This window comes from Aptenodytes forsteri, unplaced genomic scaffold, assembly GCF_000699145.1.
Source record: "Aptenodytes forsteri isolate BGI_AS27 unplaced genomic scaffold, ASM69914v1 Scaffold15, whole genome shotgun sequence".
NCBI lineage: Eukaryota > Metazoa > Chordata > Aves > Sphenisciformes > Spheniscidae > Aptenodytes > Aptenodytes forsteri.
In genome coordinates this window covers 3,078,369-3,103,976 of record NW_008795129.1, presented here as the reverse complement: position 1 = coordinate 3,103,976, position 25,608 = coordinate 3,078,369, and the positions used below count along the sequence as shown (strand labels likewise).

Sequence of the window (25,608 nt, the reverse complement as noted above, 5' to 3'; positions counted from 1 at the left end):
GAACACAAAATTCCACCTTACACATCTCTGTGCAGACCCCACTGATTCGGCACAACCACCCGCCAATGCCTTTGTATGTAACTCTGTCCACACTCTGCAGGCATCATCTCCCCTGGTCCCTCCGTGGAAATGGATCCATGGGCTTTCTGCCCCAGGCTTTCTCCCTCACCCCACTGGAATATCCCTCTGGCCCTCACCCGCAGAGCAGTGCAGGGAAGTTACCTGGTACCATGAATAGGCTCGGTCAGCAGGGTTGATCAGAACAGTAATGATTTTGGCTCGAGGCAGCAGGGCTGCACCACGTTTTGGTACCACCTCTGTGTCAAAGTAATTGGCACTCTTCTCAAACATGAAGTCTGTGCTGGCATTGGAGGGGATGGGAAAGAATTCCATGTACCTGCCGAACAGACGGGACGCTGGTGAGCAGCATGGCCCAACAGAGAAATGGCACAGGACAAAATGATGCCCTTGCTCCTCTTCAACACACACAGTTCACAGAACAACTGCGCCTCCCCAGTAACGCAATGAATGCGCAAATGGGTGCAGAGCTGGCAGAGGCGGGATTTCGAAAGGGGTGGCGGAGCCCGACATAGAAAGTTGGAGATGATAAAAGGGTAAGAAAGTTTTTTGATGAGAGTGTGTTCCCCGAGTCCTCGGGCAGTGGAAGGAAAAGGCTGAGGGTAGGATACTAGTTGCAAGCTTTAGGAGAAAAGAGGTTTTGTCCCAAGAGTAAGGCCAGAATCAGTGGCCTGCCCTGCCACTGACCGCTTGGTTTAGCCCCGTCTAAATAATTTCTCTTTGTACCTCAGTTCATAGTTGAGACACAGGGTCAAGAGCTCTGCTCTGCCTCACAGGAACTTGTAAAATTAGTAACGCAGAAACTGTAAGACATTCGAATAATGGTAGGGTAGAGGGCAACGGGGGAACAGGACACTGTAAAGCACTGGAAGACTGGTCTCTGCTGAAATTTAAGCGGTACGACAAATGCAAATTCCATCCTAAACATGATTCTCCTCCTGCATGTGATGCTACACTCAGCTCAAGTTGGGTAACTTTTCCAAGGGATGCACGTAAAAGCCTACGCTTTCTAAGCCTATCTGTCAGCTAGTACAACTGCTCTGTAGTGCTTGACTCACGTGAGCTTCACTCAAGTACCAACCACCTTCCAGTATCTTTTCAACAGTCCTCTACATGATTAGGTAAGTCAGACAAAATCTCCCACAGCTCACAGGCAAAGAAATCCCACGGCAGAACGCCTTACTGCCACGCAGCCGTCTCAGAGCCACACATGAGGGAGTACAGTGCCACGGTGGACCCAAAGCGCATGCTTCGAGCAAGAAACAACTTCAAAATTTCTCTGCCTGGAAACATAGTGACATAATAGTGCCATAGTGACACTAGTATTTCCCTGCCAGGTGGAAACACTTTATCAAAATTGCGTACTTGTACAGGTAAAGAACAGGGTATGGATGTGGCCAAAGAGACACTGGAGCCAGTGCAAGGAATGCAGTGTCATCTCTGTTAAGTCTAAAGGGCCCAGAACAACAGCACTGAGGTTGTCCCCTCTGTCCTACGTGTCTCAACTTGGAAACCATGAGTTAACGAGCACACTGGTGTCTGTTTTGCATGTCAAAGGAGAAGAAACCTCATGACAGCAGTGCATTCAACAAAGACTGAATTTTTAAAGCTAAATCATGCCCAGGAATCTCCTGGCGAACAGTCACTAATATCAGAAACTACCCGTCCTGCTCCTGGGACTGAGCAGTTGGGTTAGCAGGAAAACAGGGAACATGCACGGAGCAATAGCAATGAAAACAGCTGTTCAGGAATAGAGGAGCTACTGAGGTGGCTGAAGCGGACATAGAGAGAGACTCGGGAGAAGACAACATGGGCGCACCTTATCACAGAGGAAGACGCATCAGGATTCTTACCAATCGATTCCTTTATGATAGTTGGGTCCATTAAAAAACTGGATCTCCTCGAAGGTGGATGGACTTGGGAAGTTACTGGTGACAGCCGGATGCATGGTCAAGAAGAAGTGCACGGCTGTTGTGCCTGCAACAGGAATCAGTTAACGGGACCTGGGTCACACATAATGCTTGGCTGCGTGAAAGGCTTTACACTGCAAAAAACAGTCCCCAAGTGGGCACACTCCTACCATGCCTGGCTAACCCACCCCTTCACTCATGCAGGTTGCAAGAGCAGCGGCACCAAGCACTTTGGGATTGAACTTGACTCAGCAGTTCAACCCCACGTTTCAGCTCATGCAGCTGATTTAAGTCACCTCCTTAGCACGACAGCTGTCACCCATGTCGGCTATCTTGTGTTACCTTTTTTCCCTGGTGGCACAGCCACACAGTCATGTGGCAGAACCCACACCTGCCAAATGGGAGGTGGCCTAGGCACTGCAGGACACTATCACGTGTTTGGGAAGGAGATGTGCTAGGGACAACGTTAGTGTCCTTGGGTAAGAATTCAGCTAGAGATGCCTTGGCCTGCCTCTGCTGTAGATGTTTTGCCTTTACCCAGCCAAACCCGATAAACCTGCGCAGCACACAGCTGTAGGCCTCCAGCAGGCCAATAAATCAGCCGAGAGAAAGGTTTTCTTACGGTGCCACTGCAAGCAGCTTGGGCTGTGATACAGCAGGGCCCATGCTGCACACACACCAACAGAGCTTCACAGTGAGTGACACAGGCAGGAGGCAGCAGCTTGGCTGGGAAAAGCTTCCTCTCAAGGCCAGGATCACCATTTGCTGTGCACAGTTGGCAGCTGCTGTTTCACTGCACTACAGAGAAAGCCAAGGTTTGAAGACCTGGCTTTGCCTGAAGAGATTTTGCTCTCTTCAGCCTAGAAAGGACTCCTCAGGACAGTACATACAGCCACGTCACTGCCAACCACAATGCCGCAGCAGTTAAGAGGTGCTGACAGAGGTCAGACAAAAGAGGATCTCTACCTCCCCCTGACAGTAACATGGAGCACGCAGTGGGTACACAGATCTGTCGCAATAAAAGCACTAGGGGGCATTCATCGTAACCTTTGCTAAGCGTGTGTGTTCAGTCCTGCTGACAGCTTACGTTTGTGACACACTAAGGCAGGTCACAGTTTCTCTGAGCTTATGTGGAAAAGCCAAAACACAACTCTGCAGGTAGGGCTTTTCCCTGCAAATCAGGAGTGAGCCAAGCAAAGTGCCAGGGCGCAAAGTACTGATGGACTTGCCAGATTTAGGTTAGAACAAATCTGAGATTCTCTGAAATGTCCTCTGCAGCCATTTGGCAGCTTGCACAAAGGGCAGCCATGCAGACACAGGCCTTTCCAGCTCTCCTCTCAGGAGGAATGAGATGGAAGCTGCAATCTATCTTTAGATAAAGTATTCACGTTACCAGTTTTCTGAGGTCCCACGATGAGGAACTTGGGGAGTCGATCGCATGTTTTTTCTTTGGACCAGATATCCTTGTGTCTCTTATCATCACAGGGATTCTGCAGCACAAGTGATGGGATTAAGCATTACCACAAGAGCTAATGGAAAGGGGAGGAAAAGCTGCAAGGCCAGTCCTCTCAGGAAAATGCTATTAGCATATGAAGAACACTTCACAGCCACACTGCTGCTCTGCCAGGCATCAAGAAGAGTTAAGTAAAAACACAGGGGAACGTTTTCAAAAGCTCCAAAGTGACGGGAGCCAAAGTCCCTCTGAGAGTGTTAACCACAGGCCTTGCCCTGTGCAGCCGTGCTGGGCTGGGCCACCATGATAGTACAGCTCAGCATCTGTGAACTTCTGGCAGACAGACAACTCTATCACCTTCAGTTAATTTCATCTGCTCATTACCATGCAGAGAGCTGCTGCACTGGGATAAAATGGAATAAGCATGTTTTTATTTAATGAACATGAATTCTGCAGTGTGAAATTACTTTAAGATTAATCACATTAACATGCCTGCAAGCTCGTCCAGCACCAAACAGGGTTCTTCCCTGCACACTTAACATTTCATAGCAGCTTGCTCTAATATAAGCTCTTTAACGACCCAAATGCCTCCAAGCCTGCCCCCCAGGCACTTATGACAGCCATCCCTGTCCCTAAGCTCACACCGTGACTGCGTCCTACTGCTCCTACTCCCCATCCCTTCCACCTTGCAATTTGCCACTTGCAGCCTCAAGCCACAAAGGTTAAACCTAAAAGCTTTATGCATTACCCCTCTGTGCTCTGGATCAGCAGTCTTGCCACACTTTAAATGTGGGACATACCTCTTGGAAAACCCCTAGGAGCGGTTAAAGCTGCCTTCTCACCTGCCACAAGGGATTCTTCTCCTGGGGAAAGATTTCAAAGTACTTTTTTGCAAGTTGGACAGGGGGCAGTGTTTGCAGGCGAAGGTTGGTCCAGCACTGCACAAACTTGACCAGGCTCTCAAAAGTGTACAGTCCCAGACGGTCATTCCCATAGTTGGACAGGTGGGTCATGAAGATGCTGATCTGAAAATAGGAAAGACATGGGATACTGGTAAATCAGGTAACAGTACTGTTTCCTCCTAGCTTGATTCCACTGTCAGCAAGAAGCTGTTCACATCTCAGACTGCCCTGGCTGTCTGGGTTGACAAACGTCCATCTGCCAGGATACAGCACTGCCTTGATGAAAAATGAAAGAAATGTTGCGCTTGCAAGACAGCAGGAACTTGGGAGAGGAGGGACACAGACCTCTCAGTAACCCCTGGGAATGGTGGTGGTGGGGTGATAACTGAGCCCTGGATGGGAGTGCAGAACAGTTTCAAAATCCCTTTCAAGTGGCTCTGGAACATTTAGAGGAACAAGGGTTAGTCAGTGACTCCCTCCTAGTCAAAACCTTGCAAAGCCTCTTTCATGGGAGAACAGGAGCTTCCCTTCCTCTCCCCGAGGCACAACCAGGGCAACCTCTCTAGCTGCAGTGCCTGCTACAGCAGGGGAGCAGGCCAGGGAGAGGGGCAGCATGCTGCAGGCCAGGGCACAGCGGCACAAGGGACAGATTTCACAGGAGTTATTTCTAGGCCCACAGCCTGCCAGCTTTCATTCACTTTGGAGTTGACATCTCAAGTGTAAAGGAACAACTGGCAATTCGCACTTTAAAATACAAACACGTGTACCTGGGGATCTGAACATGGACTGCAAAGAGATATTGCACTATGACATTGTCCTAGGAACAGACAGCAGCTGATAAGGTTTTAGCTCGCAAGAGCCTTCAGCATAGGCAGCCCCTGAAAAATGTTCTGCCAAGCCTGAGGATGTAAACCCTTGGGCAAAGCGGCACTGAGCACCCATGGGAGCTCCCCCAGCACTGCAGTGCTCAGGAGCTGTGTGCTATCTCTGCCTCGCCAAACCATCTCTTCTCTCAAGCAGATACATTTCCCTTCTGTCTGTTTTTCAGTATTTTAACTTGTGGAAAAGAGTGCAAAAGACTGTTGTCAGCTTGACTCTGGTGTGTGGCTTTGACAGGTCCCATGGAATTGGGCATCCCAGTGCCTGTAACACAAACCACACCATGGCTAGAAGTCAGCAGAACAAAAGCAGAACACTAAGGCCGACAGAAGAATGACTACGTGGATGTTTTAGCACTCCCCGCCCAGTGTCTGCTAGTGCAGGGAGGGGAAGAGACCTCAGTCACAGTAGGAGCACCCATTGCTGCACAGTTCGGGGCTGAATCCTGATGATGCCAGGTAAGGTCAGCGGGCAACAACAGGATTCCCTGGCAGGGGGCAGGAATAGCTTTCCCACTCACAGTAGGGGAAGAGCAAAAGGGGGAAGCAGGAGACAGATGGTCTTGGGATGAAGAAATTTGCTGGCACTCGGGAGGTCTGAATTCAGTTTTCTGCCCCGTGTCACCATGGACTGGTCTCAGTGCGACAAGGGATACTGATAAATAGTAGCTCTTTGTGCCTGAGCCATCCCCAGGACACTGTGAAATGAATTTAATCCTGTCCATAAGGTGCTCACACCCCAGAGTCTTTGGGTAGGCAACAGAAAACAGTGGTAGGACTCTGGGACACATGGAAAGTAAGCGGAGTTAAAGATTTATCACATTTGTCTGCCTGTGAGATTTCACTACTGAGCTGACAGAGAGGCCCTGCCAGACAGGCTCTGGCACCTATACTTCAAAGAGCAGTGCGTGCTTGGTGCTGTTGTGTAAAAAGGATGTGCTAAATACAACACAGAGCAAAGGACAGAAAGATCTTCTATGTAACTGTAAGGCCATGCCATGGAGCACATAAGGCGGCAAAAGGATGCGTCTCATGTTGTATTTTGCCCATTTCTGGGAGACACCAGGAAGGTGGTGTGACAGCAAAGGGTGGCTCATCCCTTTGACTTGCTAGTGAAACATTTAGAGGGAAAAATTTGCTGCATGAAGCGTCTGGCTCACTGGCATAAACCAAGTACTGCAGCAGGGAGGATGCAGGTTACCACCTGGGGCCCCTTCAAGATTTCCAGAATAAAAAAAAGCCTGCATGTGATCCAGGTTAGCAACTGCGTCTCAAGACTGACTACATTCAGTAAAATGGCTCACACAGATAATGCTGTCACCTGCAAACAGTTCCCAAGCAACTGGATTTAGATGAAGACAAGACAAGCCCAACCAAAGAGCCATTTCCCTGTACTTCTGAGTGTGCAGTCATGTCCTCTAACACACATGCACTGTTTAACAAGGCCTGGCAGCTTGCTCTGCCCCATCACAGCTACTGCTGCCAAAAGAGCTCTGAGCACTACTTCTGACATAAGCTACACTCAAGTCCCATCTCTCCCTCCCTCCCATCCACACCCAGTGACCTCGGGGGACTGGCTTGGTAATAACACCTCCCTCCTCTCCCCCTCCCTTCCACTGTCAACATGCCATGGTTTCCCTTCCTTCACACTGAGGAAGACAAGAGGAAAGGTCACAGAGAGCCTAGAATACAGAAAACAGGAAGGTACGAGCATCCTTGCAATACATAACAAGCAGCTGTGGGCACAGCAGTAACCTGCCTGCGTAGCGTGAGCAAAAGTGTTTGTGAGAAGTGATCATAAAGATGCCCTTTGCTTCTGGGAAATAGCAACTGGGCACACGGCAGCCTGTCCGCTATGTGTGAACATCAACAGCTATTCTCCTTCCTGACATCAGACCTTGTTCACTAGTCAGAAGATCAAACATCTTCTGTTTGCACTGGGGAGTTAATCATACGCATACAGGCTTGGAGACTCCTGCATGCGTACATCCACTCAAAGGGAGACGGAAGCACCAAAAAGGACTGAAAGAGCCTGGTCCAAGTCTGCTCTGGATCACTGCTGGGGCTGCGGGGCTGGCCAGCTTTCTATCAGGACCGTGAGATGGCTCTATCAGTGAGGGGAGGAATGCAAGAGTCTGAGTCACTGTGCAAACACAAGTAATGAAGTGGAGCTTAGAGCACAGTACTCCACTGCTGACAGAGAGAGAAATGCTCCGCTGCCAAAAGGAAGCAAAAGTGTAAACATCGGAAGCATCTGAAGGTGCCTGAAAGAGTTTTAAAAGTCACCACAAAGAACCAACAGTAAATCTGGCAAATAAGCTGATCCTGTACCAGAGCACAATCTTCCCAAACTTTTTGGATCACAGATCACTGCCAGCTGCTTCGACCGTCACATGCTTATCAGCAAATTTTAATGGGTAGCTCCAGAAATGATGTTTCTATAAATTCCTTGGCACAGCTTCCTAGACCAGCAATGATCTCTGGATTACAGTCTGGCAACTGGTTTTTCAAGAGAAACCTAGAGCTCTTAAGTCTCACACTGGCTATTTCTGCAGGCATTCTTTAAGACCTGACAATTATGAAGTGGGACAAGGTGGAATTCGCCCAACATATGGGAAGAGAAGCCCAGAAAAGCAATGGTCACAGAAAAGAAAGCGGTTTCTTTCCATCTGACTGATCACTCCACACATAATGCAAAGAATAGCTTTCTCCTTACTACAGACTTTTATTAAGCAGGTAGATTTGGTTGTTGTGTGTAAAGATAACAATTCTGTCTCAGGTGATAAGGACAGAAGGCTGGCTTCCAGACCCCAGGGACACAAGGCTGGCTTCCAGACCTGGAAGTATGAACACCCCCCCCCCTACAGCTTTTTAGCTAGGGCTGTTACAGACCTATACCTTCTGCAGATCATAGACCAAGCCAGAGCTGGTCACAGGCTAACCTTCAGAAACACAGGGCCTGTTCGTAAACTACAGCCTGTTCGTGTGATGCACCCAGAGCACATTGTGAGGGACTTTTCACTATCACAGTTCTACTTCTAGGAGTAGAGAGGCACTAAACACTAGGAAAAGGAAGAGACAAGAAAAAATTAAGCTCATTGAGGGAAAAAGCTTGATTTGCTGATTCACTGAGCCTCTACAGCCCCAACCAAAAATGGCTAAAGCTGCATATTCAACCCTGCAATCAAGATGCAAAAGAAGGAGGGAATGAAAGAAAACATCATGGTGAGCAGAGCCACTGATGTTATGTGACAAATCCCACAAACAAGTACTCAATGACTGGGACCAGTACTCCAGGGTTCCCGCCTAGGAAGCTAGTCAGAAACAACCTACTTTCTCTCAGATCTGCTTGCATGGCTTCTTGCCCATACTCGGGCACTGGTGGAAAAGATGTATAAAGGAGAAGTAAGAAGGTAGAAATTTGGAAGTCATGAGAAAAGAAGAGATTAAACATCATTATATTCAGGAGTGGCTATAGAGGTAGACATTCCAAAATCACTGTTTAAACCTGGCAGGGCAATGTCCATTCAGAGAAAGGGAGGACAACAGGTGCCAAATCAGCTTTAGTAAGAAACAAATTCAGGTGGGGAATTGAGAAAGTTACCGTACAATCAAAAAGAGCAGCATGTCTTCCTGCTGCAGCCAACAAGCAGGAATGTGAGGGAGCGTGATCTGTGGTTGGAGAGGGCTACAAAGCTTCGTCTCCTAAGTCTATCCATTCAGGATTTTCTAAAAATGACCGCTTTTTTTCTGTGTCTCTTGCCACCTAGTACATCTCCCCAGCTTCAATGGGAAGTGAGAAACTCATGTGATTTGTCATCCATGGCTAAGAACTGGGAAGGGATTGCAGGGTGTTGAAGGTACTACATTAGCTTGGTGGCTTGACGGAACTGTCAAGTATTGAAAGGGAAAAAGAAACACCTGTGTTAAGCCCAGATCTCCCAAAAATGCCTTAGGGCAACAGCTACCTCGCAAAAAAAGCACGCAGAAATTGTTTCAAGTGTATACATATTGAAAGAAAGGGGAGAACGCTCCATAACAAAAGCCCAGAGAAAGCAATTATTCTGAACAAAACTCATCAGTGAGCCAGAGGAGAAGCCAACAGGCAGCAGATGTGTGTGGAACAGAAGGAGCCAAGGCACATCTCACTTCCGATTCATGAAGATGCAGCAGCCTAGGTAACACTCAGTCTACATTGGGCCATGCTCAGCATGTCACCCTGGCTAGTTTCTATCTGCGGAGTGTTGCGCTTGCCAACACTCCACACTGATGCTTCCTTGGCAGTGTGTAAAGCAAAGCAGCATTAACTAGCAAGTACTTCCTTGGCCCTCTTTTTCACGTTTCCTTAGCATCACACTGGAGATACCCACACCGTGATGGGTGGTTATACTGAATCTCCCATAGGATCTAGTCCTTTCCCACATCAGGCACATAAGCTGAGACACCTGTGCACTGATTCCCCTTTCAGATGAGCTTACTGGGTTCAGGAGCACCGTCAGGAAGAGTTCACCACCACGAATGCTCTTGTCCAACTCCTTTGAGCCACCGGGATATTCATTATAGAAGATAGTGTGAGTAAAAAGACCACAGGTCTGTCGAGGCAGAACCTGGCAATATCAGAGAAAAGCAAAGTTAGATAAGAGGCACATGCAGCAGAATCTACATGTGAATGTGTCAAAGCAGCACTCTGTAGATCAACAGTAAGGGACATAAGCCACATAGGTTCAGAGGACTCTTTTGATATTCCTCCCAACCATTTACTCATCACAGTGCAAACAAGTCAGTGGGATCTCAATTCAGCCTTATTCTGCTTGGTTTTGCTCTCCGTTCACTACTGACCTCTGAATTGTACTGAGAAACACAGGAACTGGCTGGAAACACTGGTGTTATTAAGATTAATGTCTCTAATGCAGGTCACTAGCAGACTGTTCCTTGGGCAGGAAAGTGGGCTCTGCTTGCCCAGCTGTGCTCACCATGATTCCATTATGGATGAATCCACGCCGGTACCGGGCAGGCCGTAGGTGTGGGTATTCCTCTGTGCTCGTTACCTGGATGCTCCAAACGGATTTCCATGCCTCATAGAGTTGTGTGTGGACAGGATAAACCCCAGAATGATGGGGGGCTACGGCATAGCCCAAGTCTGTGGGAATCCCATGCTCCTGGAAGCAGAATACGCAGCTTGATCATTCAATATTTACCTAATATCCTTAATAAGGATCATATTTAGCAACAGACTCCAAGTTGGAGCAAGGTGATGGAGCAACATGAAAACTCTCTGGACTGGGAAACCTGAAATACTGCTTGTACTTCTTGTTTTATGCATCTATAGAAACATAAAGGTGATTCTATATCAACAAGGACGTTCAGCACTGGTAACAGCTGCTGTAAGAACGGTCTTGTAGCTTGCAGGTGTGACAAATCAGATTAATTCACAAGCCTCAGGTCAGGCTCCTTGGTTACTACAAACTAATCAATGCTGTTAAGTGACATATCTCACTCCCACAATGCCTAGATCTGAGTCACTAGAGGAGGAAAACAAAATTTCCTTAACTGATATAGAAGGAAAGGAAGATGACGACTGGGATCTGTCTTGTCTCTAGCAATTCAAAGAAAAGCAGACATGAAGCAAGAGACTGTTGAGGGTAAAGATACGGGGCCTGGAGCTATACTAAAATGGCAGGAAATATCTGAATTTCATGGGTTTTAATTCCACTCTGTGGTTCTGGTAACAATATGAATGATGACAGCTCTGCCCTGGTGGTGTACAATAAAACCAGAGCCCCTAAATGAAGCAACAATCTTCTCCTTCCCACTGCTAGCCTGTTTTACGTTAAATATGTGTAATTGTGTTCTGTGCTTTGTCTCTCTTTGCAAAAGACTGCACTGTTATTTAACCAGGAAAAGAAGGAGCCTAAATTGTTTCTATAATGCTGCAACTGTGCTCTGAATTCAAGATCGTTCCTAATCTGTGTGTGTCATGGGAACACGGGACAGCAGCCTGCTATTTCCAAGGGGATTACCATCAAAAGAACCAAACTAGAGGTGAAGAGGACATTTCTTTTCACAGAAACATGTACTCTATATTCAGCTCTGGTCTGTAAGCATCAAACAGACATTGTTCCAGCAGTGCAGGATGTGCAAGGCTTCCCCCTCCTCTGCCAAAACCCAAGGAATTTCCCCCTGGACTTCCTAGGTAAGTAACTTCCTTCAGCATTGTCTGGGGAGGCCAAAAGTAGGGCTGTTAGCACAGAGAGCATTTTATACTACCAACCAGGTGACTTCCTTACAAAACCACAGTGAATAAGGATGGAAAAGGAAATGCTTTCTCACTGCCAGAGTCTGTAAGTTAATTGGATTTGGATGGTAATGCTACAAGTTCACACCTCAGCAAACAAGAGCCTTGGGATTTGCACCCTGGAACGTAGTGGAGCTGCCTGGGGCCGTGCAGGTGCCAGGAAGCACTTGCCATTGCACAGGCAGGCACACGAATGGTGTTCCTTGCCTGAAGACAGCAGGAGCCACGCACCAATTTAAACTTTCAGAACTGCCTTTCTTAAATGCAGCTGAGTTACTAGACTAGTATTTGGCTTCAGTGGGGTCTGAACAGCTATTCCAGAAGAATGTTTAAGGATTAGTGCTGTAAAGTAAACAAACTGCGATGCCCCTTACCACAGCAAACTGTTTGTTGAGCTTCATCTGCTCAGCCAGCACAGTGACGTTGTGGAAAAGATGAGGCTGCATGTGACTCCACATGTGAGGGAACCACCAGAACTCCTTCCTGTGTTTGAGCAGCATGTCATCCCCTTCATCTTCCTCGTCGGTACCTACAGAGAGCAGAAAAGGAAATGCAAAACCAAAAGGCAGTAGAGGAGCTCAATGTTTCAAAGCCGTGGCTAATCCCCTGCAATGCTGTGACGATGAGAATCATGCTCTCTCCAATGTGTTATACACACACACATGAACATGGGGGCTGTATGCAGGCACTGGGATGAAGGAGTGCCAGGGGCTTACCTGTGTGGTAAAATTTCCCTGAGAAGCCCAGGTTGAAGGTGAAATTTGGGACTAAAGTTCTCAGCTTATTCTGGGTGCTCAGTAAAGCCTGTTTGAATGAAAGGAAAAAGAAATGTTCATATTCGGTTGCTCTGTAACATTCCTCTGTGCTCTACTGGTGCCCAGTTCAGTCTGAAGAGGTATCACAGGGGATGGGGCTAAGGCATTGTTGCCTGTGCAGTGAAGCAGAATAGCCAAGTGCTCCACGTGCAGAGTCTTTACTTGAAGTAGTCCTGCTGTACCAAACAATGCCACTTTAAAACCACAGTCAGATGATGCTCTCCACTTCAATGTGAAGGACCCAGAGTGACTGTGCTAAGGCAAAGGGACAATAAATCTCACTTGCGAGCAACAGATTCCTTACTCTTTCCAGGTTCAACCTCAACCCTCCCTTCCTCTCCCATGTTGACTGGGACTTTGCTATTGAACCTCTGCGTTTCTCTGAGCCTACGTGTTAATGAAAAGGAGGATGGGGCAGCACATGGTGCACAGTCGAAGGCAGAGAAGTCAATAATATCATGAACAGTAACTAAGTGATCCAAAGGGAGGGGGCTTTTATTTAGAGGGGAAAGGTGGATTTGCAGAACTACCCATGCAAGGAGTCCTGCCACAGCAGGGAGGTATCCCTCGCTTTGTGTCCCTTGAAAGTGCCAAAATCCTTTTGTAGTAGGAAAGTTTCCTGGATTCTGGAAAGAAAACTTGGGGGGCTGACATTCACAGTCATGACATCTCCTACAGGTTCCCTCTTGCTCACTTGTGCCTGCTTTAAATGTCCGAAGTAATTGCTATAGCCAAGGGGAAGGAGCCTTGTGCCACAAACCCCCAGGTCCAGCAGCGTACAGAGTAAGACAGCAGACAGCCTTGACAGAAAGAAAAAACCCAGAGGCTCCGTATGTCACAGACAAGTAAGACACAAACTAGTTCTAGTCAAATTTCTTCTGCCGGAGAACAATAAAGAGAGAAGCCCTCAGATGCATGCTCTGCTGCTACCTGCCTGCTTCAGGGAAAGTGTCACTGGTGCAGGTCCCTATGGGAGAAGTTCTCAATCAAACAGGGACCTGGCAGGAGGGCTGTTGGCAGGTGACAGAGATGGTCTTTGACCAGGCAGTTATTTAGATTTTAATAGCTTTTCTAAGAAAGTGATGGATCAGTGGCTGCCCCAAGGTGAAGGTGATGACCTCTCGACAGCAGACTTGGGCTAGATGCAAATACACAAGCAACTTGGCACATAATACTGGGGAAAACACACAGGCTTTTCAAACTGTGCAGGGGAGATGGGCAGATCTTTCTGTACCAGCTGCCCCTCCCCAGTCTCAAGAAGCACAAAAGAGCACTACAATGCTGCCTTCACATGGCTCACACTCTATAGGCATTGTTTAGGCACGCTGTTCCCTAGGTGGTGAAAGTGCATTCACAAATGCAGATTCTCATTCAGTGGAGGGACCAGCCTTATCACCTACCACTTAAGGATATCCTGACAAATCACTGCTGTCACTAATATTTCAAAACACTGTTGACAAAACACTTATCATCACATTAATTTAAAAACAATGACTTCTGTAATTTACTTCAATCACCCATCCACCGCAAATGTATCTTGGAGCAAAGAAGGTGAGCGGTTTCATTCCCAAGGCAGGCAGCCCATGACCTCTCCAACACGTCAAGGTGGGAAGACCAGACAGATTATTTCTGCAGTGCTGCAGACACTCTCAGTGCTCTCTCTGAAGGAACCAAGCTTTCAGACTTTTCCCTAGAGACACGCTTAATTGCCTGTTCTCCCTCCCCACATCCACACAACAGTGACATCAAATGCAGCCTTGGACAAATTTCAAAGATCCCAGCTCTTCCGTGGCCACGTGCCTACCACATCCTTACCCCAGTCCCCACCCAAGAGTAATATTTTGAGAAATGTATGGCACATGACATCTCCAGAACCTATCGCAAATGTAGGCAGTGCTTTTAAAAGGTGACATGCCAGCAGCACTGACAGCTGAAGCCTCCTTCACTGCCCAAGATGCAGAATAGGCAAGGGGAGGTCAAGCTCCCCTCATGTAACCCCGTAAGACACCGGGACTCATCCCACACATCAGGGAGCACAGACTAAGAGCTGTGCATCTCTCTACAGAGAAGCAGCTGCCTGCCCAGCTGGATCACAATACTGCATCAAATTTGGGACCAGCACCTTGAACACATCACCCAGTATCTTAGACAGGAAAGTGCCACTTTCTTTTATTGTCTCCAGGGCTGTCCCAAGCCTCACCACTTCTCTCTGCTGCCCTGAAAGGCACATCCAGTTCCTCATGCTCGGGTAGGAAGGTGGAGGGAGGAAAGACAGTGGCTAAGAGGCTTAGCATTCCTCTGCACCGAGAGAGATTTAAAGCCTGGCTGGGGTTACCATGACGACACATCTGTCTGATGATAAAACCCCAAAAGCCCTACTCCAGCAGGCAGCAATCCTTTGTGTCCGGGGAGGGACCAGAGAGGAACCGTGGGGGCCCCAGAAATTCTGAGACTATTGAATCCTGCTTTTCTGGCAGGTTTATTGCTAATTGTGTGCCATCCCTCTGCTGATGCTGGGTCCTTTTCACAGCCACATCCATCAGGTGGCATGGCACGGGTTTGAAGAAACGTCTTTCCCCTGCACAGGATAAAAGAGACTAAGGTGCCAAGTAAAATATTTGGAAATTTGTTTCAACAAATTACGCATTCACTGTTCCCTAGCACACTGGTTCAAAGAAGTCTGTGAGCTGTAGAGTAAGGTGAAACAATACAGATGTGGGAACGGGCCAGGAAGATGGCACTTCTCTCTGTTCTGACACGTCTGCACTGTTTCTCTTTTATAAAGTAGGATGAATATGATAGTACTACTAATATCTTACAGGTGACTCAAGTGGCATTTCATTTATATCCATAATGTGCTCTGAGATTCTTAAATGAAAGGCAATCAAGAAATGTGAAGTAGGCTATCCATTAAAATATAAAACAGCTAGCCAGATGCAAACAGAACTTCATGTCCATATTTAAGAAATTTAGTTGCTCGCATGGTACGGGACAGAAGGCTAGCATTTTAGCTATCCCCATCTCTAAAAAGCAAAGTTTCTTCCCCTAGAAAACTGCCCCTCCAATCCACCCAAGTGTTTCTGTTTTATATTTTCTAAGTATCTTCCATTCCAAAAATCCTTCCAAGATGCAGCCAAGCCCACTAGCTAGCCAGAAAGGCCCCTTCCCCAGCTAAGCTCCCTGCTAGAAGCTCAGCAAGGCTCACCCCAGGAAGGAACAGATGGGGTTCTCCAAGAGATTCCCAGCACTGGCCACCAGAACTCATAAGCCACATCAGGATGAGACCTGCTTCACGCTTGTCACAGTCTATCTGAGAACATTCCCTGCAACCCACAACCTGAATTTTTGGAGGCCTTTAGTACTTAATTGGGGCAGCCATGCTGCAGGCCCAAGTGACAGACATCTACATTCCAATGCACATCTCTGGACACAATGCAGAAAAGGTCTAAAATTTAGTCTGATGTTTGATGCCTATCACTTTCAAAAAGGCTTTTTAGTAATCTCAAATGATCATAATTATTTACTTCTGAGCAAACGTTAGGGAAAAGTTAAAAATTGTGCCTTTTGTTGCAGCATATTAAAAAAAAATCTATATAATCTCACTGATGGATCTGCAAAGATTTACTCAACAGTCACTACAAGCTCTTGATGCCCTCCAGTGAAAGACAAAAACTCTCTCGATGGGGTTAAAATTTTAGGAAGTGAGGAAGAAATCAGGGGAAGCACAGCACCCTGACTGTACCCTCTTTAGGTTACTTCTTTAGGACCTAATCCTCTTCTAAGATGGCACAGTGTCCTTGGCATTGCAATAATACAGGGCTCAACCTTCATGCAACTCTGCTTTTTTAGCTATGAAATTTTTAACTTCCAAAAGTGTTTGCAGAGATATTAGCTGTTTCATACAAACCCTAAATATTACCTCCCCTGTATTAGGTCCCTCCAAAAAGAGGCAAAAGAGAAGGGGGAAATAAAGCTGAGAGTCAGATGCTGGGAGGGGAGGATACCATGAGCCTAGGAAAACAGTACCTGGACAAATGAAGAGAAACAGATGATAAGAAATGGAGGAAGAAAGCAGAGTGCTTTGACAGCCTCTTCTCAAATGCTCATGCACAGCACACTAGCAACGTGTTGCAGAAACACCTTCTTCATAGGAACTGCCCCTGGGGACACTGGGCAGCACATTCTCAAGAGGATTTTCTGCAGTTTTCTCACTGTCCAGCAGTGGCACTGACATAGCTCAAAAACAGTGCTGTCAAAAGAGAAAGCATTCATGGTACTGGTATTTCCACCTCCCCTACAATGGTACAATCAGGGAGTTAGAAACTGCTGAATATTTTCATTTCAGTTAAGATCATCCTCTACAATTTAGAAAGGCAAGAGCTGGCTGACAGCCACCCTCACTAGATTCTCTCTCTTCCACCCTCACCATTCATAACCCAAAATGAAATGGCTGTCCTTGATTTTCACTTAGAATCATAGAATCATTAAGGTTGGAAAAGAACCTCTAAGATCATCGAGTCCAACCGTCGACCCAACACCACCATGCCCACTAAAGCATGTCCCTAAGCACCTCATCTACACATCTTTTAAATACCTCCAGGGATGGGGACTCAACCACTTCCCTGGGCAGCCTCTTCCAATGTTTCACCACTCTTTCAGTACAGACATTTTTCCTCATGTCCAATCTAAACCTCCCCTGGCGCAACTTGAGGCCATTTCCTCTCGTCCTATCGCTTGTTACTTGGGAGAAGAGACCGACACCCACCTCGCTACAACCTCCTTTCAGGGAGTTGTAGAGAGCGATGAGGTCTCCCCTCAGCCTCCTTTTCTCCAGGCTAAACAACCCCAGTTCCCTCAGCTGCTCCTCATCAGACTTGTTCTCCAGACCCCTCACCAGCCTCGTTGCCCTTCTCTGGACACGCTCCAGCACCTCGACATCCTTCTTGTAGTGAGGGGCCCAAAACTGAACACAGTATTCGAGGTGCTTAGCTTGCTCTCAGACTTGCTAGCAATGATTACTCAACTATGCCCTTGTAGAGATTACCAGCAAAAGAGGCAAAACCTCATCTACTTAATCTTCTTTGCTCGTACCTGAAGACGACCAGGAAGGATCATAAAAGCCAGATCCTTTTGCATTAGAAATGGCTTGTCTTTGTTGGCTAGTTCCACAGAGGTTTGGTAAATTCCAAGGATTATGATTTTAGAAGAGGCTGAATGTGGAATAATTGAGAAGAGAAGGGATTCTCTGAGATTTTGTTTTGTTAATTATGTGCAGCTCAAATCTCTGGTAAACTTTACAAGGGAAAAACGTTTTCCTCGTGCAACTTCCAACTGTTTCATTTCAACTGAGGACTGCAAGATCCTGCTGCAGCCCTTCAGCAGAAACAGGAACTCAAGGGTTATCATCTTTAAAGTAAAAGCAAGCACGATTCCTTTTTTCTTTTTAAAGAAGCAAGCTATTTAGCCCTTCTTTAAGCACCACAAATAAAAACATTTCTCCTCTCACACAGGACATCTACCATGGGCACGCATTTGATCAAATTATATTCAGCATTTTCTTTTAATAGTCATTTAGAATCATAGAATCATTACGGTTGGATTATCATTAATAGAATCATTAAGGTTGGAAGACTGGGAAGCTCTCTGAACGTGGACCTGCATATGGCAAACAGGCTCACTGGGACAGCAGAGTCAATTTCATACCTACACACAACATCCAATCTTCAAACCGCTACCCTGACCACTGTAATCTAAACTTTAAGATAAGGAACTGTGTGTTGAGATAACAGCCCTGAAACAGAGCTTTCATATAAAAGGCCAAAGAAACTGCCAGCTGTTCTGTCACTATTATATCTCCTTCCCTCCCCATGGTGAGAAGCTATCAACAAATCCATGTAGTTATTTCTCCCTTTTAAAAAATAAAAATTCATTAACCTCTCGTGGCTCTGCAATCAGAGAGCTTCTTTTAAATGGATAAATCCGGGTTTTATCTGCTTTTCCTGAGATTCTCTGCTTACTGATCACAGATTATTCCTCCATTTCACCCCGTTAAAACCCAAACAAAGCATCTTTTGGAATTATCTTGTCTGGGTGTGTTTTTAACATCACTAGAGCAGCCTTTGTTTCCAAGAGCTCTTGCCACCTATCTCCTGTTTTCTCACCTGGGTCTGTAACCTGCACAGAGGTGAGAATCTCTGCTGGTTTGGACTAGAACGTGCAGGGCCTGCTTAGGACCAAGATAAGATTGTGATCCTTCAAAAAAAAAGCTTTCAGAGCATTTCAGCACCTCAAAACACAGGGACACTGAAGTGAAGTGAAGAAAATTTTAGCATTTTCCTTAAATAAGTATTATATACAGCTGTTCCATTTTTCTATACCTGTCTGCTTGGAAACACTTTTTCTATACCCGTTTGCTTAGAGAGTTATGGTCAAAGGTGGCTCTAAAGAATTATTAAAGAATGAAGCAAGTAAAATAAATAATGGCACGCAATTAGAGCTGCTTCAGGCATGCAGCTTCAAATGAACTGAAAAGATAAAGCTAGCTCCAAATAGAATGCAAGGGTTTCCTTTTCCCCAAGCTAAGCTTGGGATAAGAAGCAGAACTTAAAATCTCAAAGACCTGAAAAAACGGAGACGAACTGAGATATGTCTTGCATGGATGCGTAAAACGTGTAGAAAAGGTGGTAAGACTCCTAGCGAGGTGAAAGAGTGCTCTTGGAAACATGTAATGGATGAGGTTCAGTTCAGGTAAGGAGACACGCATGTACAACAGTATTTTGTTTTATACCTTTGCCTCAAATGGTCTGTGCCCTTGGATGAAAGGATAAAGGGTGCTTCGCTTTGAAGTTGTTTTGGAAACACGCTACGACAGCTGCTGTCACAGGCTTATCGCCATCATGGCTGGTACCCAGGGAACTCCATCCAGGACCTATCTAAGGGCAAGTGCTAAATGGGAATCCAGAGTAAAAGGCCTGGGGCCTCATTCCTCTGGGAGCAACCTCAGCATATCCGGAGAAGCAGGCAATGCACCTGCCTCAATGGCTACAAACCAGAACTGATGGGGAAGATAGAAAGGCAAGTCCTTGGCTCCGTGAGGCAGCATATGTACACATATCACAGACTTAGGAGAACACTTTATCACATACTTTCAAGGACACGGAGAATTAAAAGGGGCTCTTAAGTTTCTTACCTTCTTCCTACTTGTTTCCTCCTTTGCCTGTCTCGCTTCCCTCTCCTCCACAAAATCTCTCTCTGTGCCTTTCCCATATTCTTTCCTAATAGGTCACTGTATTACTCAAGGAACTGCCAAGGAAAGCAAACCACAAAAATGGCATCTCTCTTTCCCAATCGTGAGGCCACAGAGATAGTTCTCATGAAGGCTTGGTCTGAGCATGTTTCCCTGGTGAATTTTTGGATATTCCCTACCCAGGGATGGGGGTTGCTGGTGGAGGATATGAGGGGGGTGTAACGAAGGGCGAGAGAAAACCTTTCTTTTCCCAATTTGGTTATGTCCCGAAAAGCTAGATGGCTAAAACATAGGCTATAGCAGTTTACACCCCATGGACTGGCCTACAATTTTGCAATATAATATATACAGTTTATATATATCATAATAAATAATAATACAATAAATATAGTTTTTCTATTCTATTCTAACACAACTTGCCTTTTCCTTTTGAAAGGTAGAGTTTACAGCTACAAATAGACTGACAGAGGAAATCTGCATATGCTCGTTCCCTATGTTAAAGAGGAGACAGGATAGACCACCACAGGCGTCCTCCTCTTAAATTCAGAGATGCCAGCTACAGGTCCCAGAATGAAAAATGCTCCATTTAAATCTGGAAAACCTGTTGAGAGCATCACATATGGTGCCTCAGCATCTTTGCAGGCTACTTCTCTGTTTAAGATGAGAACAATTACAGCAATCAACTCTTTCATTCAAATTAAATGCAACCTTGACTTTCCTGGCACACCACACACACTAGAAATTTGTCTGGGGCCTGTAGATATTCTGGGGATTTTACCTCTACATCAGACACTTTCATGCGAGTGCCCTCTTTTCCCACAAATATATCATCAATGTCGACGAGGATATAGCGATCAAGTGTGAGACAGAGGCGCTTGCCAGTCAAGTAGGCAATGGCATCCACGAAAATGAGTTTGTGTAGCCAAAAATTGAGGTTATTGCCGAAGAGAACCCGCTGGATCCCATCATGCAGACCCAGGTCCTGCACCACCGTGGCATGCAACGCTTTGTGGGTGGCCAGGTGAGGAATGGACTCCGAGGACTTCGTGCTGGCCAACAGCACCGGCTCATAGGTGCTGTGGTTTGACTGAAACACAGTCCAGTCATCACCAGGGAGGGGACCCTGCTCCACCTCGTTAGCCCGGGTGACATAGAGCAGGGGAGCACTAGGGTTGATGTGATAGTCCCGCAGCCCCAAGTTGGAATGTAGGAAAAGGGGGAAACCCTTGAGCTGTGCACTGAGTAGGCTGTTCTCGTTGGCTTTGAAAAAGCCTATAATCCCCACTCCATACTCTACACAGTATTTATCCAGCAGCTCTCGGTTCCAAGCATCTAGGTTCACATATTTAAGGATGTTCTCATAGATAATAAGAGCGTAGCGTCCCCTATCTTTGTCTGTCAGGGTGGGCATATCCCCTTTGCCAGGGGCGATCTCTGTCCTGTATTTAAACCGGCTGGATTCCAGGATGGCCACTATTTCCTGCCCCAGCTGGGAGTAAATGCTTTCCACAAAGACTAGCACCACAGGATCTGTGCGTGAGGTGTCCACAGATTTTGTGAGCCTCCAGCTGGCTTGGGGTGGGATCAAGATGCGGTGCTGGTTGCTGCAGTCACTGAAGGGCAGGGGTGGTGGTTCCTTGATTTTGGGACTGTTAGTGACGTAGTAAGCCAGGATGCACATGGAGATCAGGCTGAAGGCAATGAGCAGCAGGATCAATCTGTGGAGCTCCAGCTGTCGCACGTGCCGCACTACTTTCCACAACTGAATCATGGTGAGGCGGGCTGCCCACCCCCTCCTCACACTCTGCACCCACGTTGCTCTTGAAATCTCCAGTGCCGCCGTGGCAGTACCCAGCAGCAGCTCGCAAAAAAGAAACAGCAGCTGCGGAGAGAGACAAAGCTAAAGCAAACAGCTACAAGGCTAGACTCCCAGGGATCTGCCATTTATCTCAAGTAACCATGGCCCTCAATTCCCATTGCTCTTTCGTGTGCTTCCTCCTGCTCCTCTCCTCTCACTCAGGAAAGTCTTTTGGAGGAGCGGGGTTTCCTGAATCTCGTCTCCAACAGCAAATCAGTCTGTCATCCTGTGCACAAGCAGTTTCAGCTCAGCCTTCCCAGGTGTCCTGTTTCTCATTTAGCTGTTTCACATTCACATGATGGCACCTTCTCTTCGCATCCTGCAATTTAAAAAGAAAAAGTCAATTCTCAGTATGGATTCATGGTATTTAACGGGTTTGAAATGAAATGGCAGGATCAACAGGTGCTAGGTGGCAGCATCACTTGCCTGTCAGCAGGCAGACTTGTTCCCTGGGAAGTGACGCACACCATTTGTACAGGAGCTTGGCAGAACAACCGTAATGGCCTTTGGAAGAAAGGTCCTGGCAGCGCACAGGGACTCAGCATTCGCCTTGGGTGAGATTCTCACGCATTACAGCAAACAGAGCCAGCATACCTGGCCTTCCCCCACTCCTCTTTATGCCACTGAGCAGAAAATATGAAGCCCTTTTATTCTAGCCTATATTTCAAAATTAACAAGAGGAGGAGAGAGCCCTCACATTCTCTGTCTTGTCCTGTTCTCATACTAATGATGAGGTGTCCAAGTGTCACTGTCCTTGCCAGTGACTTCCTAGGCCCTCCAGATACTGCTGTCCTGAACCCAACAAGATGCCTCAAATTCCCACCAGCTCTCTTGCCCCACAGCTCTCGATTTCCATGGTTCCCACCCCCTCTATGAGGCCGCCCCACTTCTCCTGGGAACTCATGTTCTTCCAGGGCTCTCAAAACATGGCTCGGGGGCATCATGTCCCTCATGGCTGATGTCCCTCAGGCATCACGGAGCCGAGGGGGCACAGGCTGCCCACGAACTGCACACCTAATTGTTGCCATTGACTCAGTGGCAGTTGGAGACAAAAGATCTCCTGAAACCTTCCTCGCCTTCCCTCATATGCCACTGAAGAGCATGAAGCCAGTTTTAAATCACCAACAGCATGACGTAAATTTGGGTTGGTCTCAAATACGTGAAAGCTGCTTGTTACGAAGCTCTCTCACCTCCCGCTTTGTGTTTATGACAGCAGATTATTTCACCATATGTTGTTATTTTTCAAGGATAAAATGCTCAACAAAGCCAACAAACACCGAGCCATCAAAAACATAAACATCAGGGAAAGTAACTAAATTGCTCCTTGGTTTAAAAATAAAATCACTGTGTAGTTTTCCCTCCCTTACCAGAAGTGTGACTTACCTCCAGCAACAACACCCAGGTGTGCATTACTTGGGATACAGGCACATTTTTGGGGAGCACCTGCTGCCCCTCCCAGCACAGTGCAAGGACACCCTGAATGCCAGATGTTGCTCACCAAGTCAGCCATGCCCAAAATGAGCTCTCTGTAAAAGTTAAAAAAAACCTTTTCTCTCTCAAAACCTTTCTTCCTCACACACCCACACTCCTGCAGACGTGTACTCCACCACATACAATCTCTCTAACCACCTGCTCCACTGGCACAGCTTACAACACCAGGAGGCACAAGAGCAACAATTAACAAGAAGTACTACCAAAACAGTTCTTCATCCTTTCTCCATTCCTCCCATTTTTGAGCCTTTTTGTTACTATCATTCTGATGAAACAAAGAATATTAGAAGACTAGTTTGTCCACGTGTTTAAGACAGACATAAGGTTTTTATATAGTAAAGTCAGGGTTTTAACAACTAGCTCCACCAGAACAGAAACTACTTGTGAGACAGATGCTTATTTTGCTCCACCAGAAATTACTTCCGAGACAGATGCTTATCTTGTAATGTGTATTACTAAACAGAAAAAAATCCTTCTGAGTCAGGGAAAATATCAGTTCACAGATGAGGCCAAAAGTCCTACTCTAAAGACTCCCACTAGGCTGTTTTCCAAACTGCTGGTGCAGCTTGAAGCAGAGACAAAAAAACCCAAGCAGATTTTATATGAAGAGATGTAACATTGCCAACTTTGTGACAGCGGATCGAAAAGAGTCAGAGTGCTCTTTACACAAGCCTTATAATGATCATTAAGTATCATAAGCTCAGCAGTGCAGTGACTGGCTTGTGTAGTGCACGACGAAACCTTAGCCCTGATGAGGTCTTCAGAATAGCTGTAGACTGTAAATGTAAAGTATATTACAGAAATAATTTTCCACTGGAGACACTGAGACACAGCAGATCTTATTGAAGGTCACACTGCAAGGCAGCAGATGAATCAAGATTTAAAAAAAAAAAAAAAAAAAAAAAATCTCTGTTCCCCAGTCTCCAAATGGATCGAGTCTCCACTCCCAAATGGCCCTCTATAATGACAGAGCTGGCTTTGGAAATCCAGCTCAGACAGCAACAATAAGCTGTATTTTCTTCAAAACAGAGAACCGATCATCTTTCAGTTTTGTCTCTACATAGTGTTAACTTTTTATTGGAAAAAGGACAAGGGCAAGAAGGGGAGAAATTACTATGGGAAGATGTAAAAAACAGAATTCAGATAGTTTTTTTCCTTTTTTTGTTACTGAAGTGACAACTGATTTTGAATACATGACTCTCGGGACTGAGTGAAGGATACAGCTTGTAATTCCAATTCAAGTCAAGTTCAGACCCAGTGATACACTGGGACTGCCAGTGTATCAGCATAGTACCCAAAAACATGTGCCACCTTTCAAAAGCAAGCAGGAAAATAAACTTTCCACCTCCACAATCAGCTTTTCCCATCCCACTGACTCTGCAAGGAAGGCCCCGATGTTACCACCCTCATACTTGGCATTAGAGCTCCAAAGTCGCATTGCACTGCAGAGAGGCAGGAGCCAGCAAAGGCAGAATTCAGCAGGGCAGAGAGAGGTTAGATAGAATCATACAATAAATGCTGTATCTTTTTAATGAGATGAATTCCCTGTAAGACACGATATATACACAGCTCCATGCATATTAGCTGCTATGAGAAGCAGTCTTCATTCTACTCTTGTGCAACAAATTCATACAAAACACTCCACTCAGATTCCTACATACTCAATTTTGACTAAGACGACTGAGAATTGCAAGTCAGTGTCTTCCCAAATAGCTCACATCCTTTTGCTTTTTAATCCCATTGGATAAAATAGAATAATTAGACTATTTTAGATTCAAAGATTCACTATCTTAACACGTATTAGACAAGAAGTTGTTTTTGCAGGAGAAAATAATGTAAAGAGGGACTTATAAGCTCAGGAGCCCACGCGTTGCCTGCAGAAATTTCCAAGCAAGTGTTTCTGGGGTAGAATTTGTAATCTAACCACCACGGAAACAGTAGGAAAACTGAGAGTATGCTGATCTATGCAAAAGCCTGGCAAAGTACTGTACTACTTTTACAACTCTTTACCCCAAAACATCAACCTGGAAAACACTTCTCTTCCCTGGTTACACTCACTCACCTCTCCAACTTAATTTTTAGTGTTGAACTGAGTCTTTATTTTGCAAAGATCTGTACCTTCAGTTTCCTGTTACTGTTTAAAGATGAAAATCACAAGACAACTGGATTATTCTGTAGAATAAGGATGAAACCAGAGTTTAAGCTAGGCTGCCACACCTGCAGTGCCCAGCTGAGGGGCAAGAGGGAGAGGAACCCCCTTTGCTGAGTGCTTCTGAATCACAGCAGTGTTTTGATAACAATGACTCCATTCAAGCCTCTAGCGAAGCTCCCAAACAAGCCCCCATTTGTTACATGGGTGAGCTCAAAAAAACAAATTAAAAAAAAAGGCCTGTATCAGATTGCTGCTCAAGAATCTGTCAGCTCTGATCTCTTTAACAAGACTCCACAGCCAGAGGGCATGCCAGCTGGCATGGTATGCATTTAGCTCTTTGGGGACCACATCAGCTGGTTTAGGTTCAAATGAAAAGAAAAAAAAGCAACAAAACAAATATACCAACCAAAATTTATATTAAAAGGTGAGCGCGCTGTCAGAAACCACCCATACCCAAAACACAAAGCCCAGAAGGATCTCTACTGGAGATGCGGGGGGGGGGGGGGGGAAGACCAGAGATAAAAACAGCC

At 46.2% G+C, this 25,608-nt stretch overlaps 1 protein-coding gene across 4 annotated transcripts in view; it reads right to left on the bottom strand.

Annotated features, from left to right (window-relative positions):
- Nucleotides 1–25,608, bottom strand: part of NDST2 (N-deacetylase and N-sulfotransferase 2) — a 146,169-nt gene that overhangs the window by 5,384 nt on the left and 115,177 nt on the right. For all 4 annotated transcript variants that reach the window (XM_009277653.2, XM_009277651.2, XM_009277652.1 and 1 more), the window contains 9 exons: nucleotides 20,356–21,754; nucleotides 12,233–12,320; nucleotides 11,891–12,045; nucleotides 10,195–10,380; nucleotides 9,700–9,828; nucleotides 4,284–4,466; nucleotides 3,382–3,478; nucleotides 1,932–2,055; nucleotides 223–397 (listed from right to left, as the gene is read on the bottom strand). In XM_009277653.2, the coding sequence (XP_009275928.1) occupies nucleotides 223–397; nucleotides 1,932–2,055; nucleotides 3,382–3,478; nucleotides 4,284–4,466; nucleotides 9,700–9,828; nucleotides 10,195–10,380; nucleotides 11,891–12,045; nucleotides 12,233–12,320; nucleotides 20,356–21,348 (2,130 nt within the window). In that variant the 5' untranslated portion in view covers nucleotides 21,349–21,754. The remainder of the gene's footprint in view (nucleotides 1–222; nucleotides 398–1,931; nucleotides 2,056–3,381; nucleotides 3,479–4,283; nucleotides 4,467–9,699; nucleotides 9,829–10,194; nucleotides 10,381–11,890; nucleotides 12,046–12,232; nucleotides 12,321–20,355; nucleotides 21,755–25,608) is intronic.